Raw genomic sequence first — 15,690 nt, forward strand, 5'->3', positions numbered from 1 at the left:
AGCTTCACAGGTGGCTGCAAAGTTTCCTTACTCAGATCCGTGTTAACTAAATATTGGTCACAGAATCGAATGTTGCCCACAGTTTAATGTCCATAATAACCTGTTAAGTTGCAGCCATCTTGGCAGAGTTTGTGGATCTTACAGTCTATAATATCTAGTATCCTTGTGCTGAGCGTGACATCTTGAATCTACTCTTGGGTCTGATTAAAACAGTGCATTGTCGCTGGGTGGGATCGGAGGCATGGTAGCACAGTGTATAGCACTGCTGCTTCACAGCTCCAGGGTCCCAGGTTCGATTCCCAGCTTGGGTCACTGTCTGTGGAGTCTGCACGTTCTCCCCGTGTCTGCGTGGGTTTTCCTCTGGGTGCTCCGGTTTCCTCCCACATGTCCCGAAACGTGCTGTTAGGTAATATGGACATTCTGAATTCTCCCTCTGTGTACCCAAACAGGCACCGGAATGTAGCGTCTAGGGGTCTTTCACAGTCACTGGCACTGTTTATTAAAAAAATTAAAAATATTTTTTCTATTCTCCTCCTTTTTCACATTTTCTCCCAAACTTACACCCACCAACAATAAACAATAATCAGTAACAAATATGTCAATCCCCATATCAATAACAACGATCCCATCCTCCCACCAAACCCCAAACATTAGCCCGCATGTTCACACAAACAAATGACAAAAAGGAATTAGGAATCACCCATAGTCGCCATTAACACACACACACACCCTCCCCCCAACCCTCCCACCCACCCGCCCCAACTAATGTTCTATGTTATCACCTTCTTGAAAGTGCATAATGAATAATGCCCATGAATTGTAGAACCCCTTCATCCTTCCCCTCACTTCAAACTTAACCTTCTCAAGAGTCAATAATTCCAATAGGTCCCCCATCACGCCAGGGCACAGGGTGGAACGGTTGCTCTCCAACCTATCAGGATCCGCCTTCGGGTGATCAACAAGGCGAAGGCTACAACATCTGCCTCCGCACGCGTTTCCAACCCTAGGTGGTCCGACACCCCGAATAGGGGCCAGTTTCACGTGCATCACTTTAGAAATTATCCTAAAATCCTCCTTCCAATACTCCTCTAGCTTTGGACAGGACCAAAACATATGAACATGATTAGCAGCCCCCCCCCTCCCCCCCCCCCCCCTCCCCCGCCCGCCCGCAACGTTCACACACATCTTCTACTCCTTCAAAGAATTGGCTCATTCTCGCCCTCGTGGGGTGTGCTCTGTATACCACCTTCAGCTGCACCAGCCCCAAACTTGCGCATGAGGTGGAGGCATTCTCTCTCCGGAGCACCTCACATCAGAACCCCTCCTCCATATGCTCGCCCAACTCTTCCTCCCACTTTGCTTTGATCCCTTCCAGTGGTGCCTTCTCCTCTTCCAAAATAGCCCTGTAAACCGCCGACACTATCCCCTTCTCCAGTCCCCCTGTCATCGGCACCTCCTCCAGCAATGTGGAGACCTGCTCCACCGGGAAGCTCTGTATCTCCTTTCTGGCAAAATCCCGAACATGCATGTATCTAAACATTTCCCCTTGCTCCAGCCCATACTTCGCTTCCAGCTCCTTCAAACTTGCAAACCGACCCTTCAGAAACAAATCTTTTAGCATCTTAATCCCCTTCTCCTCCCATTTCCGAAAATTTCCATCCCACTTCCCTGGCTCAAATCTGTGTTTTCCCTGAATCGGCATTTCCCTTGACCCTGCCCCCAACCCGAAGTGTTGGCGAAACTGCCTCCAAATTCTCAATGAAGCTATTATTACGGGACTCCCTGAGTATTTCCCCGGGGCCATCGGGAGCGGCGCTGATGCTAGTGCTTTCAATCCGGACCCCCTGCACAAACGCTCCTCCATTCGTCCATTCTGACCCACTGGGAATCAACCCCACTGACCCAGCTCCGCACCTTCTCCACATTCGCCGCCTAGTAGTAATACATCAGGTTCGGAAGACCCAAACCCCCTGCCTGCCTTCCCCTCTGTAGCAGCACCTTTCTAACTCTGGCCACCTTCCCTCCCCATATGAACAAAGTAATCCTTCCCTCAATCTCTTTGAAAAAAGCTTTTGGCAGGAAAATCGGCAGGCATTGAAAAATAAACAGAAATCCCACAAGGGAAAACAACCTCCTAAGAAGCTCTCTGAGAATCTTTCATGTCTCGATTCGGCTGCCTTCATTCCTCTAAACTCCAATAAGTAAAACCCAGCCTACTTAACCTCTCCCCATAAGAAAATCCCTCCATACTCGGGATCAACCTTGTGATCCTTCTCTGGACTGCCTTCAAAACCAATTGTCTTCCTTAGATAAGGGCACCAAAACTATTCAAAGTATACCAGGTGCAGTCTAACTAATGCCTTGTATAGTTTTAGCTCGACTTCCCCATGTTTATATTCTATTCCCTTTGAAATAAATGTCAACATTCAATTTGTCTCCATATTACCTGCAGAACTTGCTTTGTGTGGTTTCTGCACGAGGACCCCCAATTCCCCCGTTCCTTTAGCTTTCTACAGTCTTTCTCCATCTAAATAATATTCCGTTATGTTCTTCCTCCTACCAAAGTGTCTAACCTCACATTTTCCGACATAATGTTTCATCTGCCAAGTTTTTACTCAGTAAGTTACGCTGTCTCTGTCCCTCTGTGGATATTCTGTAATCCTCACCACTTGCCTTTCTATTTTTGTATCTGCAGCCATGGCAATAGTACATTCACTTATTAAACACAGTTTTGAAATTCATGTATATCACATCTACTGGTCCCCCTCTCTCTCGCCTTCTCGTTATCACCTCAAACAATTGGAATACATTTGTCAGGCATGATTTACCCTTCACGAAGCCGGGCAGACCCAGCTTGATTACACTCTGTATGCTTAAATGCTCAGCTGTTAATGTCCCTGGCCTATAGTTACCTGTTTTTGATTCCCTCCCTTTTCAATAAGGGTGTTCTTCCCAATCCTCTTGGGGTAAGGTGGGAGGAGCCTGGGGTGGAGTTTGTACACCAGCACAGAACAGGCGGGCCGAATGGCCTGTTTCCCTGCTGTACACTTTCTGAAACTTTCGAATCCAATAACCGTAAATTCTCAGGGTAAAGGCTTGTGTCCACCTCAGCTCCGAGCTGGGAAACCGGACAGATCCCAAACAAATGGAAACCTTTAAAATCGAACAAAAAACACATTTCTCCCACATCTAACCCGCGGTTCCATTGTCTCCGGAATTCCCCATTTTATTGACATTTATTGTACATTTTCTGCCGATCCCCATCCGCGGGAACCGTCCGTCTCTGTCCTCCTGCCCTCGGCTGAAGACGTCTCCGCTCAGAGATTCATCTCCCTCAGCTGCTTCGTGAGAGGTTTCTCCCCCCGAGAGATCTTCGTCAAGTGGACCGTCAATGACAAGCCGGTGAATCCCGGGAACTACAAGAACACCGAGGTGATGGCGGAGAACGGCAATAGCTCCTTCTTCATGTACAGCCTGTTATCCATTGCAGCGGAGGAGTGGGCCAGCGACGCTTCTTGCTCCTGTGTGGTGGGACATGAAGCCATCCCCTTGAAGATCATCAACAGAACGGTTGATAAATCCAGCGGTAAACCCAGTTTTGTGAACATTTCCCTCGCTCTGATGGACACCGTTAATTCATGTCAATGAGTATCTATTGGTTATATTTGCAACTAAAATAAAAATAATAAAGGTTTTTTCCTCCAATTGTGATTTAAATGCACAGCCACTTAATTAATGGAGCTTCTACTTTGCTAAGGTCAGATCTGTTCAATGAGACCCGGATTTCTACAGGTCTGGTCCCCAAGTCTCATACAACCAGTGCTCCCAGCTCAGATACACCCTGGGTTAGAGACAGAGCAAAACTCATTCATTCCAGGATTCAGCAAAATATCTTCATTGACTTTCCTCCCGCTGAGGAGAAATAGGATACTTTCCCATTTCAGACACACACACACATCATATTTAGATCTCGGTGTTCCTGCTTCTCTCATTGTCCATCCCATTAAAATTAATGTCAGCTTTAAGTTGCTGCATCACACCCATTGGGAACTGAATTGAGGGTCACACAGAAACACAGACCAATAATCCCTAGTCAAAGAGAGGGGAAAGGGAAATTGTTAATCCACTGTCTCCCCACTTCCCCAACAAAGAGAGGTGGGTGGGCATTATTTAATCCACTGTACCCACACTTCCCCAACAAAGAGAGCAAAGGGGCAATACTGACCCATTTTACCTCCACTTTCCCGACCAAAAGAGGAGGAAGGTGATGAGTGAACTTTCTGTATCTCCACCTCCAGCAGGGAGAACCCAAAGGCAATTTGCTGAGCTGACCAGAGAGAGGGAGATTATTAACTCAATATCTTCCCAGTCCCCAAGCAGGGAGTTTGGAAGTAAACGGTTCTCTAGACTAAGAACTCAGTTACTGACATTACAAGACGGCATGTAGCTTACTGGCTGAAGGGTTTAAAAGGCCATAATGATAAAGATGTCTGAAAGTATCTATTTGTGCAACATCATTGTTTTAGCACTCTTGTTCGTCTTATCAGTATGCTAAAACCGATTCCCCATAATCCAAATCCAGACTGGTGATTGAATTCTCCCTGGGTTTTCACTGTTCTCTCCTGAGGCACCTCCTTGTATTTTTGCATTCGGTCACCTGATGTCAGCTTGCAACTCACAGAAAACACATTTATAAGCAGAAAGTTCAACATATTCTACATCGGTATCAATAATACCCACAAATGGCAACGCTACAGGCAGCTGATACAAATACACAGACAGATTAAGACACAAACACTACACATACATGCACACAGACCCACACACGCTCACACGTAGTCACAAACACACACATAGACACACATAGAAACACATGCATAAACATACACCCAGGCATAACGAACCACACATATTTTGACACAAAAACACACGCAAAAATTCACAAACATGCACCTAAACACAAGAAAGCACATGTTTATACACACAGACACACGTGCACATACACACACACATCCACACACACAAGCGGGTACACAAATGTACACAGACACATACAACCACATGTCCACACAGATACACAAACATATGAAACGAGACAAGCAGATTGACAGAAGAATATGGAACACAAATATAACCAATAACATGTACATTAGCAGAATTTCACGATGACAGAAATATTTCCATTCAAACAGAGACAATAATCCACGTTAGCACACTAATCAGGTGGACACATATTCGCATACACTTACACTCATTAACACGAACACACATGAATACACAGAGAGTCGTCAATACACATCAATAGATAGTTATACACAACCATCAGCGCATAAATAGCACTGCTGCCTCACAGCGCCCGAAACCCGGGTTCAATTCCAGCCTTGGGGGATTGTCGGTGTGGAGTTTCCACATTGTCCCGTGTCCGTGTTTCCTCCGCGTGCTCCGGTTTCCTCCCACAGTCCAAGGATGTGCAGGTTAGGTGGATTGGCCATGCTATATTACCCCTTAGTGCCCACAACGTTAGGTGGGGTTACGAGGTTCTGGAGATAGGGCAGGGGCATGCGTCCAGGTAGAGTGCTCTTTCGGAGGGTCGGTGCAGACTGAATGGGCCGAATGGCCTCGTTCGGAACAGTAGGGATTTTACGATAATGATTCTATGATGAAACACACGCATCAACAAACACACAAACGCATTTATCCAGACACAAACATTAAGACACTGACATGCATGTTGAACGTATAAAGACACATTAACACTTTCATTACTGGGCAGTGAAGTATAAACTTATATACAGTAGGGATTAATATATAAACATAGACTTCAACACACAAACACACACAATAAAACACTCATACATACAGATTAACAGAAGATAAACAAAGTTCACAGACAGGCGCTGACACACAAATACACAGATCAATACTCATTGACACATGAACACACACAATGACACTTACAAAGACATCGGGACACACAAAAGAAGAGTAAAGCAAAACACGAATTTCGCATCTACACAGACACAAAAGATAAAGAACAAACACAAACGGCAGGCAATGGCGGCACGGTGGCATAGTGGTTAGCACTGCTGCCTCGCGCCACCATGGACCTGGGGTTGATCCCGCTCCTGGGTCTCTGTCCCAGTGGAGTTTCTCCGTGACCCGTGGGTCTCACCCCACAACCCAAAGATGTGCAGGGGAGATGGATTGGTCACGCTAACTTGCCCCTTACTTGGAAGAAACAAGTCACAGAGATCGATTTCTGAGTGTCACAAACTCAACAGTAGATATGCAATGACAAATATATTAAAGAATGAATTAGCAGCGGGAGAAAATGAAGCGAGAATATTAAAAATATATCCTGGATTAATAAACAATCTGATTATATTTATTTGCTCTATCCTCGTAGATACCACAGACCACACCTGGACTGAAGACTATGAGGATGATAACGGGAACATCTGGACAACCGCTTCCACATTCATCACCCTGTTCTTCCTGAGCATTTCCTACAGCGCTGCAGTCACTCTGGTGAAGGTGAGAAGATTCAATCCACTCACACTTCAAACTGACAGAAGCCGTTTCAAAAATCTCTAAATGTTTGATTGATTAAAAACTCAAACATCAATGTCCCAGATCATAAACATCTGCTTCGTCATTTTCTCTCTCTTTTACAGATCAAGTGATCGGTTGACTTTCGGACGCTGTAGATTTTCCTCAACTATTTATTGTGATGTGCGTGTGACAGAAATACAATATCTCCTCTTGGTGACTCTCACAGTAAAATTCTCTCAGTTTATTATTCTGCATCTGTAACTGAGACAATCATGGACAGTATTTCTGTTTTTCAGTTTGAAATGTACGAGGTAATTTTGGCTGTAATGTAATTGTAGCTAATAATTTCTCTCAATGTCATGTCTAAATAAGTAACTTATCTCGTACCTTATTTACAACAGTTGCCTTCCCTTTATGTTGAGCTCCTGTTCTCTCTTTCTGATGTCTGTTACAGTTGTACATACATTTGGCAGCTCAGAGGGCATGTGTTCTGTTCTCAGTGTGACCCTCAATCATTATGTTCCCTTTTGTTAATTCAAAATAAGCTTTTCTGTAATATTTTCTCTGAAATTGTAATAAATATTGAATGAAAAATTAAGAAAATAAGACTTTGCCGAACTCCTTTCTCGAAGGTCCTTCGGGAGCGCTCCATTTCCCCGATTATATAGTTTTCTCCCCTTTCCCAGACAGATATTTCTCACCAGTCCCGTCTGGGATGTTACTGAACTCATGGCCCCTCAGTGAAAGCGCCACTGCGCCACCAAGCGGCCCATCCGGGTAAAGCCAACTTCACCTTTGCCTTATTTTGGTAAACTCCAGAGACAGAATGCCAGCTAAAGAATTCCAGATTCACTGCCCTCTGAGAGAAGAAATGTCTCCTCATCTCGGTCCTAAATTTGAGATCCCTTACTCTGAGATTATGCCCTTTGGTCTTAGACTCTCCCACAAGAGGAAACAAGATGATTTTTCAGGCTGTGTAACTGGTTAAAGCTCTTTCCACAGTCAGTTCACTGGATCACTCCCACTCAGGTGTGTGTGTGTCTCGGGGCTTTTCCAGTCACACTGATGTTTGAAATATCTTCCCACAGTCAGAACAGACAAGCACATTGACAGTTTTAGATGCTAATGAATTGAGTGACTGTCAGATCTCGATGTTATATTTGGTTCGAGTTGCCAGGCTGCCAATCCTCCCGTTCTAATGCCTGAAAAAGAAGTTTACAAAAACTATCATTTTAAGAATAGGATAGAAATTCACAACAGATCATTCTAGTTTCTATCGAACCTTCTTTCCTCTCTTGCTTTTCCCAAGCATGTGGTCCAGTCAAAATAAAAGACCCAAATCAGCTAGAAGTCCCAACAAAAGTGTTGGGAACCTTCCTAACTGAACCAGAATATTGTTCCCAGTGTCTCTGAAACACTCTGTCCGCTGAGGTGTCCACTGGTTGTGGAAGGTGTCAAACATTCTGGTGGATAGCGCATGCTCCCTCTGCAGGGCCACTGGGAATAGACAAGACCACAGAACAGCGGTCGGCAGCCAGAGTAACCACCCATCCGCCTCCATAATAATATTAATAATAATCTTTATTGTCACAAGTAGCCTTACATTAACACTGCAATGAAGTTTCTGTGAAAAGTCCCTAGTCACCACACTCCGGCGCATATTTGGGTACATAGAGGGGGAATTCAGAATGTCCAATTCACCCAACAGCATGTCTTTCGGGACTTGTGGAAGGAAACCGGAGCACCCGGAGGAAACCCACAGGGAGAACTTGCAGACTCCACACAGACAGTGATCCAAGCTTGGCATCGAACCCGGGACCTTGGAGTTGTGAAGCAACAGTGCTAACAGTGCAGGGGCTGTTTAGCACAGGGCTAAATCACTGGCTTTGAAAGCAGACCAAGGCAGGCCAGCAGCGCGGTTCAATTCCAGTACCAGGCTCCCCGAACAGGTACTGGAATGTGGCGACTAGGGGCTTTTCACAGTAACTTCATTTGAAGCCTACTTGTGACAATAAGTGATTTTCATTTTAATTTCATTACCACTGTGCTACCGTGCCGCCCACACCACCCAGCTACAATGCACTGTTTTAATAAGACTCAAGAGTAGATTCAGGATGTCACGCTCAGCACAAGGATACTAGATATTATAGACTGTAAGATCCACAAACTTTGTCATGATGGCTGCAACTTAACAGGTTATTATGGACATTAAACTGTGGGTAATATTCGATTCTGTGACCAATATTTAATTAAACACGGTCCCGAATAAGGAAACTTTGCAGCCACCTGCGAAGTTTAAATGTCTCGTTGTGTCAGGATGAACCAGCATTTGAGGAGCATGAAATCTCTGGACTGTCGGTCTCCAAGAGCCATATTGAACACCGGAGAATGAGCTCGAATTTGGACAGAGATAAGCGTGAGTGAGCATCGTAAACTGCTATTGTATCGGGTGTTCTGGGTCTCAGAGTTTTAACCCTGCAGTTAATTGTCAGGGATGCAGTATAATAAACCCTGAACAAAGCAAATGTGTGTGTGAGAAGCACCTGACGCACCAGGAACCAGCTGAACCAGCAGAGCTGAATGATTTCCAGTGCAGCCACAGTACTGTACTTATTCCAGCTTCCAAGTCCACCTGAGAACCAACCTCCGAGCTATTCATCTACAAGAAGCTTCAGAGACTCATGAGAATTATTTGTTTCTAAAAACGCTTCACTCCAACTAAAGGATTAGCTCAATAAGAAGACAACAGACCTGCAGCAATATAAAGACTGCAGTCTACATTCCATTTTCATCATTACAGCTTCAACTTGATCTGTATCTAATTTCTGTTTATGTGTCCGTGAGTGTAAATAAGACAGACTGAGATGTTCAAACATCCAGGGAAATTGTGTGACAATAAATAACCATCTTCGGTTTAAAAATCACCAGTCAGCCTGCTGCTTAAATGTATTTTAAATAAAGAAAGATCACTCTGAGGGTAAGAAAATATCACACAAACATCCCAATAATGAACTGGAAAGGATCATGAAATGTAATCAAACGCTGTATAACCGCCTTCAGGTAACTATACAGAGGCTGCAGCCTCTCACACTGAATGTCTACGTGATCCACAGACACCTCCAGGCCACAAACATCAACTTCAGTTTGGGAGTGGGTGAAATTTTTTGGAACCTGTTTACCAAAGACCAACTGTGCGGGCGCTAGGACCCGGCTGGAGAACAGAAACCTTCAGGCCCCGCCTACTAACTGTTGCATCGACAAGACGCTAGCGCATGCGCTCTGCTTCCCCAAGATGGCGGCTGTGAACCAGGGCCTGGTCCCGGGAGAGAGCTGACCGGCGGTGATGTGACCTGAGGATCGCCACACCTCAGGCAAGGGGCCAGGTTGGGAAGGCGGTGCCTTCAGGAATAACTGGGAAGGTGATGTTTGGTCAGTTGCTGCAGTCTGTGTAGTGAAGGTGCTGTCACAGTGGTGTGAGGTGAGGAAGTACAGGATTATCACCCAGCAATGATCAATTAAGGGGAATGTAAATCCAGCTCAGGCTGCTTTCAGATTGGAAAGGGAGCGAAGGTGTGTCCTCAGAGCTGGTGAGTGTTGAGGCTTTGGCAGTTTCTCTATAAAGTCCCTCTCTTTACAGCACGGAAAGAGGCCCTTCGACCCATTCATAATAATCTTTATTATTGTCACAAGTAGGCTTACATTAACACTGCAATGAAGTTACTGTGAAAATCCCCCAGTCGCCACACTCCGGCGCCTGTTCGGGCACACAGAGGGAGAATTCAGAATGTCCAATTCACCTACTAAGCTCATCGTTCGGGACTTGTGGGAGGAAACCGGAGCACCCAGAGGAAACACACGCAGACACAGGGAGAATGAGCAGACTCCACACAGACAGAGAACCAAGCTCGGAATCGAACCTGGATCCCTGGTGCTGTGAAGCAGCAGTGCTAACCACTATGCTACCGTGCCGCCCAGTAAGTTTATTAGATTACTAGCTCTGGATGAATTGTGTCCCAGGATGCTGTTGGAGGCGAGTGAGAGATTGCAGAGACTCAGACCCAAAGTTTTAACCACAAATTAGGCCTGTTTTTGCTGGAATTTAGACATTTAAGGTGTGATCTAATTGATGTATTTAAGATATTAACAGGGAAAGACAGGGTAGATAAAGATCAACTATTTCCACTGGTTGGAGATTCTAAAATTAGGGATCATTGTCTAAAAATTAGGGCTAGACCGTTCTGGAGAGATGTTCGGAAGAACATCTTCACACACAGGGTGGGAGAGGTTTGGAACTCTCTCCCACACACAGCAGGTGAAGCTGGATCAGTTGTTAAGTTTAAATCGGAGGTAGAGTTTTGTTAAGCAAAGATATTCAGGGATATGGAGTTAGGTCACAGATCAGCCATGATCTCACTAAATGGCAGGACAGATGCGAGGGGATGAATGGCCTACTCCTGTCCCTGTGTGTATTTCTGTGATTCTGAAATTCAGACAACGATACCATGATAGGGCGAAGAGTCCTGATTAGCACCTGAGTTAGTTCGAGCTGCAAACCATCCCTTCAGATCCTTGCCCTTCATGGATTTCATGAAGGCCAAGGTAATAGTTGGATTATTGAAAGACTTGTCGGAGTTGTTGGATACCATTTTTCGGGTCTCAGGATAACGCACAACGTAATTCACGCCGCACAGCCTTGCGTTGCCTTTGAACCTCATCGAGGCCTCGACGCTTCCTTTGTGTTGCTGCCGAAATTCCTGGAAGAAGTAAATCCTCACTCCTTCCTGCAGCCAGGTTCCACCTCATCGTTCCCTCTCCAGGACATTCTCTCAAGTTGTGGAAGCGAATGATTACAGGCCTGGGATGAAAACTATCCCTCGGCCTCAAAGACCGATGCTCCCTTTCTAATTTGGAATGCCCAGGCTTCACATCCAGCTCGAGAAAACGTGGCAGTCGATCCTCTAAGAACCTAACGGGAGTCTTACTCTCCACACTAAATGGACAGAAAATATCATAATTTATGGGCACCACAGTGGTAGATCCAGGGTCCCAGGTTCGATTCCCAGCTTGGGTCACTATCTGTGCGGAGTCTGCACATTCTCCCCGTGTCTGCATGGGTTTCCGCCGGGTGCTCAAGTTTCCTCGCACAGTCCAAAGATGTGCAGGTTCGGTGGATTGGCCACGATAAATTGCCCTTCGTGCCCAAATAAAAGGTTAGGTGGGGTTACGGGGATGGGGTGGAGGTATGGGCTTGGGTGGGGTGCTGTTTCCAAGGCGCAGACTCGATGGGCCGAGTGGCCTCCTGCACTGTAAATTCTATGATGACCATCTGACAGGCCAATGACTCGGATGTTCTTTCTCCGAACCTCAGTTCTCCAGGACCTCCGCCAGCCACTTGACTGGTTTTCAAAGGATTGAATTCGACGGAAGCATCTTGCTGAATGTTCAGGATTCTCTCCTCCGGACCATCGAGCCTCTTCATGGCGTTTTGGAGCTGGGCCTCATGAGGTCACAGATATTGAGTCAGCATACTCCGCCTCTGGTCAGTAACACGGATAATGTTGACAGTCATCATTTTTGCTGCCTCCCAGAGAGCCCCAGAGAGCGTGGGGTCGAGAGACCTCCTAGCGGTCGAGAGACCTCCTGAGGGTCAGGCCGCCATGTTGAAAAGGCGGCTCCATTCCCACTGAATCCACCTGTGCTGTTTTATCAATGCATTTCTTCACTTTTTCCAGCATAATCCTACCAATCCGAACCCTGAAATCTTCCAGGGACACGATCCCATTGAATGGATCAGGCTCGATGGGCCGAATGGCCGACTGCAGCTCATATTTGTTATGATCTGGACAGGAAGCTGTGCGCTTGGATTTGTCAATCAACCTGAATCAGCACCTTCAGGAGAATTAGGAGGGTCAATATGAGATACAGCAGAGTGAGAATGGAGGGAATGTGTGGTATGGACATTTACAGCTTTCGGGGAATAAGAGAGAGGAAAAAAAGTGACATAGAAACTAGAATTGTCTGTTCTGAGTTTCTATCCTGTACTGACAGTGATGAATTTTGTAAATTGTTTTTACAGGATATTAGACGAGGAGGAATTACAGACAGAAATCTCAAACGTTACGTCTTGATCTGACAGTCACTTCTTTCCTTAGAACCTGGATATCATCGGGCTTTGAATCTAGAAGGAGAAATGTTTCCCCGAACAGTCAGCTAAATATTTCAACCATCAGTGTGACTGGAAAAGCACCGAGACCCACACAACACACACCCGGGTGAGAGTGTTCCAGTGAACTGACGGTGGAAACATCAGTGTGACTGGAAAAGCACCGAGACCCACACAACACACACCCGAGTGGGGGTGTTCCAGTGAACTGACTGAGGAAAGAGCTTTAACCAGTGACACAATCTGAAAAACATCACAATATTCAGAGCGGGGAGGGACCGTACTCGTGTTGTGGACGAGGCTTCAACTGATTGTCCTGCCTGGAGAGATGTCAGGAGACCCAAAACATGGAGAAACCGTGGAAATGTGGGGACTGTGGGAAGGGATTCAGAGCCCCATCTCTGCTGGAGCTTCATCGGCGCAGTCACACTGGGGAGAGGCCATTCACCTGCTCCAAGTGTGGGAAGGGATTCATTCAATTATCCACCCTGCAGACACACCAGCAACGTCACACTGGGGAGAAGCCATTCACCTGCTCTCAGTGTGGGAAGGGATTCAATGATTCATCCACCCTGCAGAGACATCAGCAAATTCACACTGGGGAGAGGCCATTCACCTGCTCTCAGTGTGGGAAGGGATTCACTCAGTTATCTCACCTGCAGACACACCAGCGAGTTCACACTGGGGAGAGGCCATTCACCTGCTCTCAGTGTTGGAAGGGATTCACTCAGTTATCTCACCTGCAGACACACCAGCGAGTTCACACTGGGGAGAGGCCATTCATCTGCTCTCAGTGTGGGAAAGGATTTGCACATTTATCCACCCTGCAGACACACCAGCGAGTTCACACTGGGGAGAAGCCATTCACCTGCTCTCAGTGTGGGAAGGGATTCACTCGGTTATCTCACCTGCAGACACACCAGCGAGTTCACACTGGGGAGAGGCCATTCACCTGCTCTCAGTGTGGGAAGGGATTCACTCAGTTATCTCACCTGCAGACACACCAGCGAGTTCACACTGGGGAGAGGCCATTCACCTTCTCTCAGTGTGGGAAAGGATTTACTCTATTATCCAACCTGCGGAGACACCAGCGAGTTCACACTGGGGAGAGGCCATCCACTTCTCAATGTGAGATGTGATTGCATGTTTCATTGGACTTGCTGTGACACCAACAATTTCATAATCGATTACAGGGCTTGGATTCTGCTGTTATTGTTTCTGCTCTACACCCAGGACTGCATTTTGTTAATTCTGACAGGTGGTCAGTGGGATGGTCGGAGGGTTTCTTTATGCTGGACTGGCCGGTCTCACCACCTTGCCTCCAGTGGGCTGATTCTCTTTGAGCCTGGTTGCTAAAACCTGGCTTCAAAATTGCACAAGGATCACAGAGTAAAAGGATGTTTGGAAGTTTGAAGATATTTAGTTTCCATATCTGTTTCAAACCCCCCAAAGCATGCCACGTTGCCATGGAGATGGGCCCTGGTGGTTACATGGTTACTTTGTTTAAGTTATCTGGGTGTCCCTGACAGAAGGAAACTATCAGGCTATCAGCGTCAAGTTGCCTGAGGTGGACTAGGAAACTGATTGGTACAGGGAATACCTAATATTTAAGGAATTATTACGTATTTATCAGGGGTCGGTTAGCTCAGTTGGCTGGACGGCTGGTTCGTGACGCAGAGCAAGGCCAACAGTGAGGATTCAACTCCCGTACTGGCTGAGTTTATTCATGAAGGCCCCGCCTTCTCAACCAGGCCCCTTGCCTGAGGTGTGCTGACCCTCAGGTTAAATCACCACCAGTCAGCTCTCTCTCTGTCAAAGGGAGAGCAGCCTATGGTCCTCTGGGACTTTTGCAACTTTTATTTCACATATACACAACAAATATAGATTCCTTTCAGAAACAAAAATCCAACAGGAAAAGTGATGCAACCGTGACTAACAAGAAAAGTTAAAGATTCCATGAGATCCATTAGAATTCAGCAAAGGAGGACCAAGAAACTGATGAGAGCAAACTGGCGAGAAACATAAAAACTGACTGGAAAAGCTTCTGCAGGAATGTGAAAAGGAAAAGATTAGCAAAGACCAATGTGGGTCCATTCCAGGCAGAGACAGGAGAGTTTAGAATGGGGAATGAGGAAATGCAGAGAAACTAAACAATGTGTGTCTGTCTTCACAGAGGAAGATACAGAAATTGTCCCCAAAACACCAGAGAACCAAGGGACTGGTGGAGATTAGTATTGGTAAAGAAGTCGTACTGGAGAAATGAATGGGGTTGAAAGTGAATAAAACTCCAAAAGCTGATGATCCACACCCCAGAGTGTTGAACGAGGTGGCTGTAGAGATCTCTATTCCTCATTCTAAATTCTCCTGACTCTATCTGGAACAGACAAACCTTTGTTTGAGCCAAACGTTTCCTTTTTACGTAGCCACAGAAGCTTTAACAGTCAATCTTTATGTATTTTGCCAATTCACATTCTATTCTATTCTCCCTTTGTTTCTCAGTGTCTTGGTTGAAGAACTGAAGTAAATCCTCGGGAATGAATTATCACTTTGGACAGGTTCTGAGACAATTAAATTTTGACTTCCAGGACAGAGTAACTATAATCGTGGAGTGTGATTGTCGGTTATGTAAAAGGGGAAAGTTCTATTTTATAGTTCATGTGTAGGTTTCCAAGTTAAAGTAGCTTCTAGTTTGTTTGTTTGTTGTATTAAAAGTCATAAAACTTGAAGTCCCGTCGTGTGATCCTTTAATTTGTTGACTGGGGATTTGAATTTTTTATAAGAAGTTGCTGAACTTTATGGGGGTCCAGATCCACAAGTTATGTCTTCCTATTTGACCCTCTGGCACCTTTCTGTCTCTATTGCTCATGTCACTGACAGCCAGTTGATGGAGCTGAGGGCTGAATTTAGCTGAGAATAATGGGACCTGTGCCACATTGGGAAACTGCCATGGGCGTCGCTAATAGAGACAGGAAGGT

The 15,690-nt window shown here is 45.8% G+C and overlaps 1 protein-coding gene and 1 long non-coding RNA gene across 7 annotated transcripts; both read left to right on the plus strand.

The window, feature by feature from the left end:
- Window positions 1-6,407: 6,407 nt before the first annotated feature.
- LOC140421467 (uncharacterized) lies at window positions 6,408-7,146 on the plus strand. Its single transcript, XR_011946801.1, has 2 exons — window positions 6,408-6,534; window positions 6,675-7,146. It is a non-coding gene; the product is annotated as an uncharacterized lncRNA (long non-coding RNA).
- Window positions 7,147-9,825: 2,679 nt separating this feature from the next.
- LOC140421436 (uncharacterized) lies at window positions 9,826-15,441 on the plus strand. Of its 6 annotated transcripts, none has more exons than XM_072506145.1 (3): window positions 9,834-10,030; window positions 11,921-12,091; window positions 12,629-15,441. In XM_072506145.1, the coding sequence occupies exon 3, from the start codon at window positions 13,063-13,065 to the stop codon at window positions 13,852-13,854; it is 792 nt and encodes a 263-aa protein (XP_072362246.1). In that variant the 5' UTR covers window positions 9,834-10,030; window positions 11,921-12,091; window positions 12,629-13,062; the 3' UTR covers window positions 13,855-15,441. The 6 variants fall into 6 exon arrangements, with proteins under 6 accessions (XP_072362248.1, XP_072362246.1, XP_072362247.1 ...); XM_072506150.1 differs by lacking the exon at window positions 9,834-10,030 and adding an exon at window positions 10,046-10,526; XM_072506147.1 differs by lacking the exon at window positions 11,921-12,091 and having other exon boundaries at window positions 9,826-9,923.
- The last annotated feature ends 249 nt before the right edge of the window (window positions 15,442-15,690 follow it).

Source organism: Scyliorhinus torazame, chromosome 5, assembly GCF_047496885.1.
Source record: "Scyliorhinus torazame isolate Kashiwa2021f chromosome 5, sScyTor2.1, whole genome shotgun sequence".
NCBI lineage: Eukaryota > Metazoa > Chordata > Chondrichthyes > Carcharhiniformes > Scyliorhinidae > Scyliorhinus > Scyliorhinus torazame.

Excerpts from the sequence above, each read along its gene's own strand:
- LOC140421436 (XM_072506147.1), top strand. The coding sequence starts at position 13,063 with ATGGAGAAACCGTGGAAATGTGGGGACTGTGGGAAGGGATTCAGAGCC.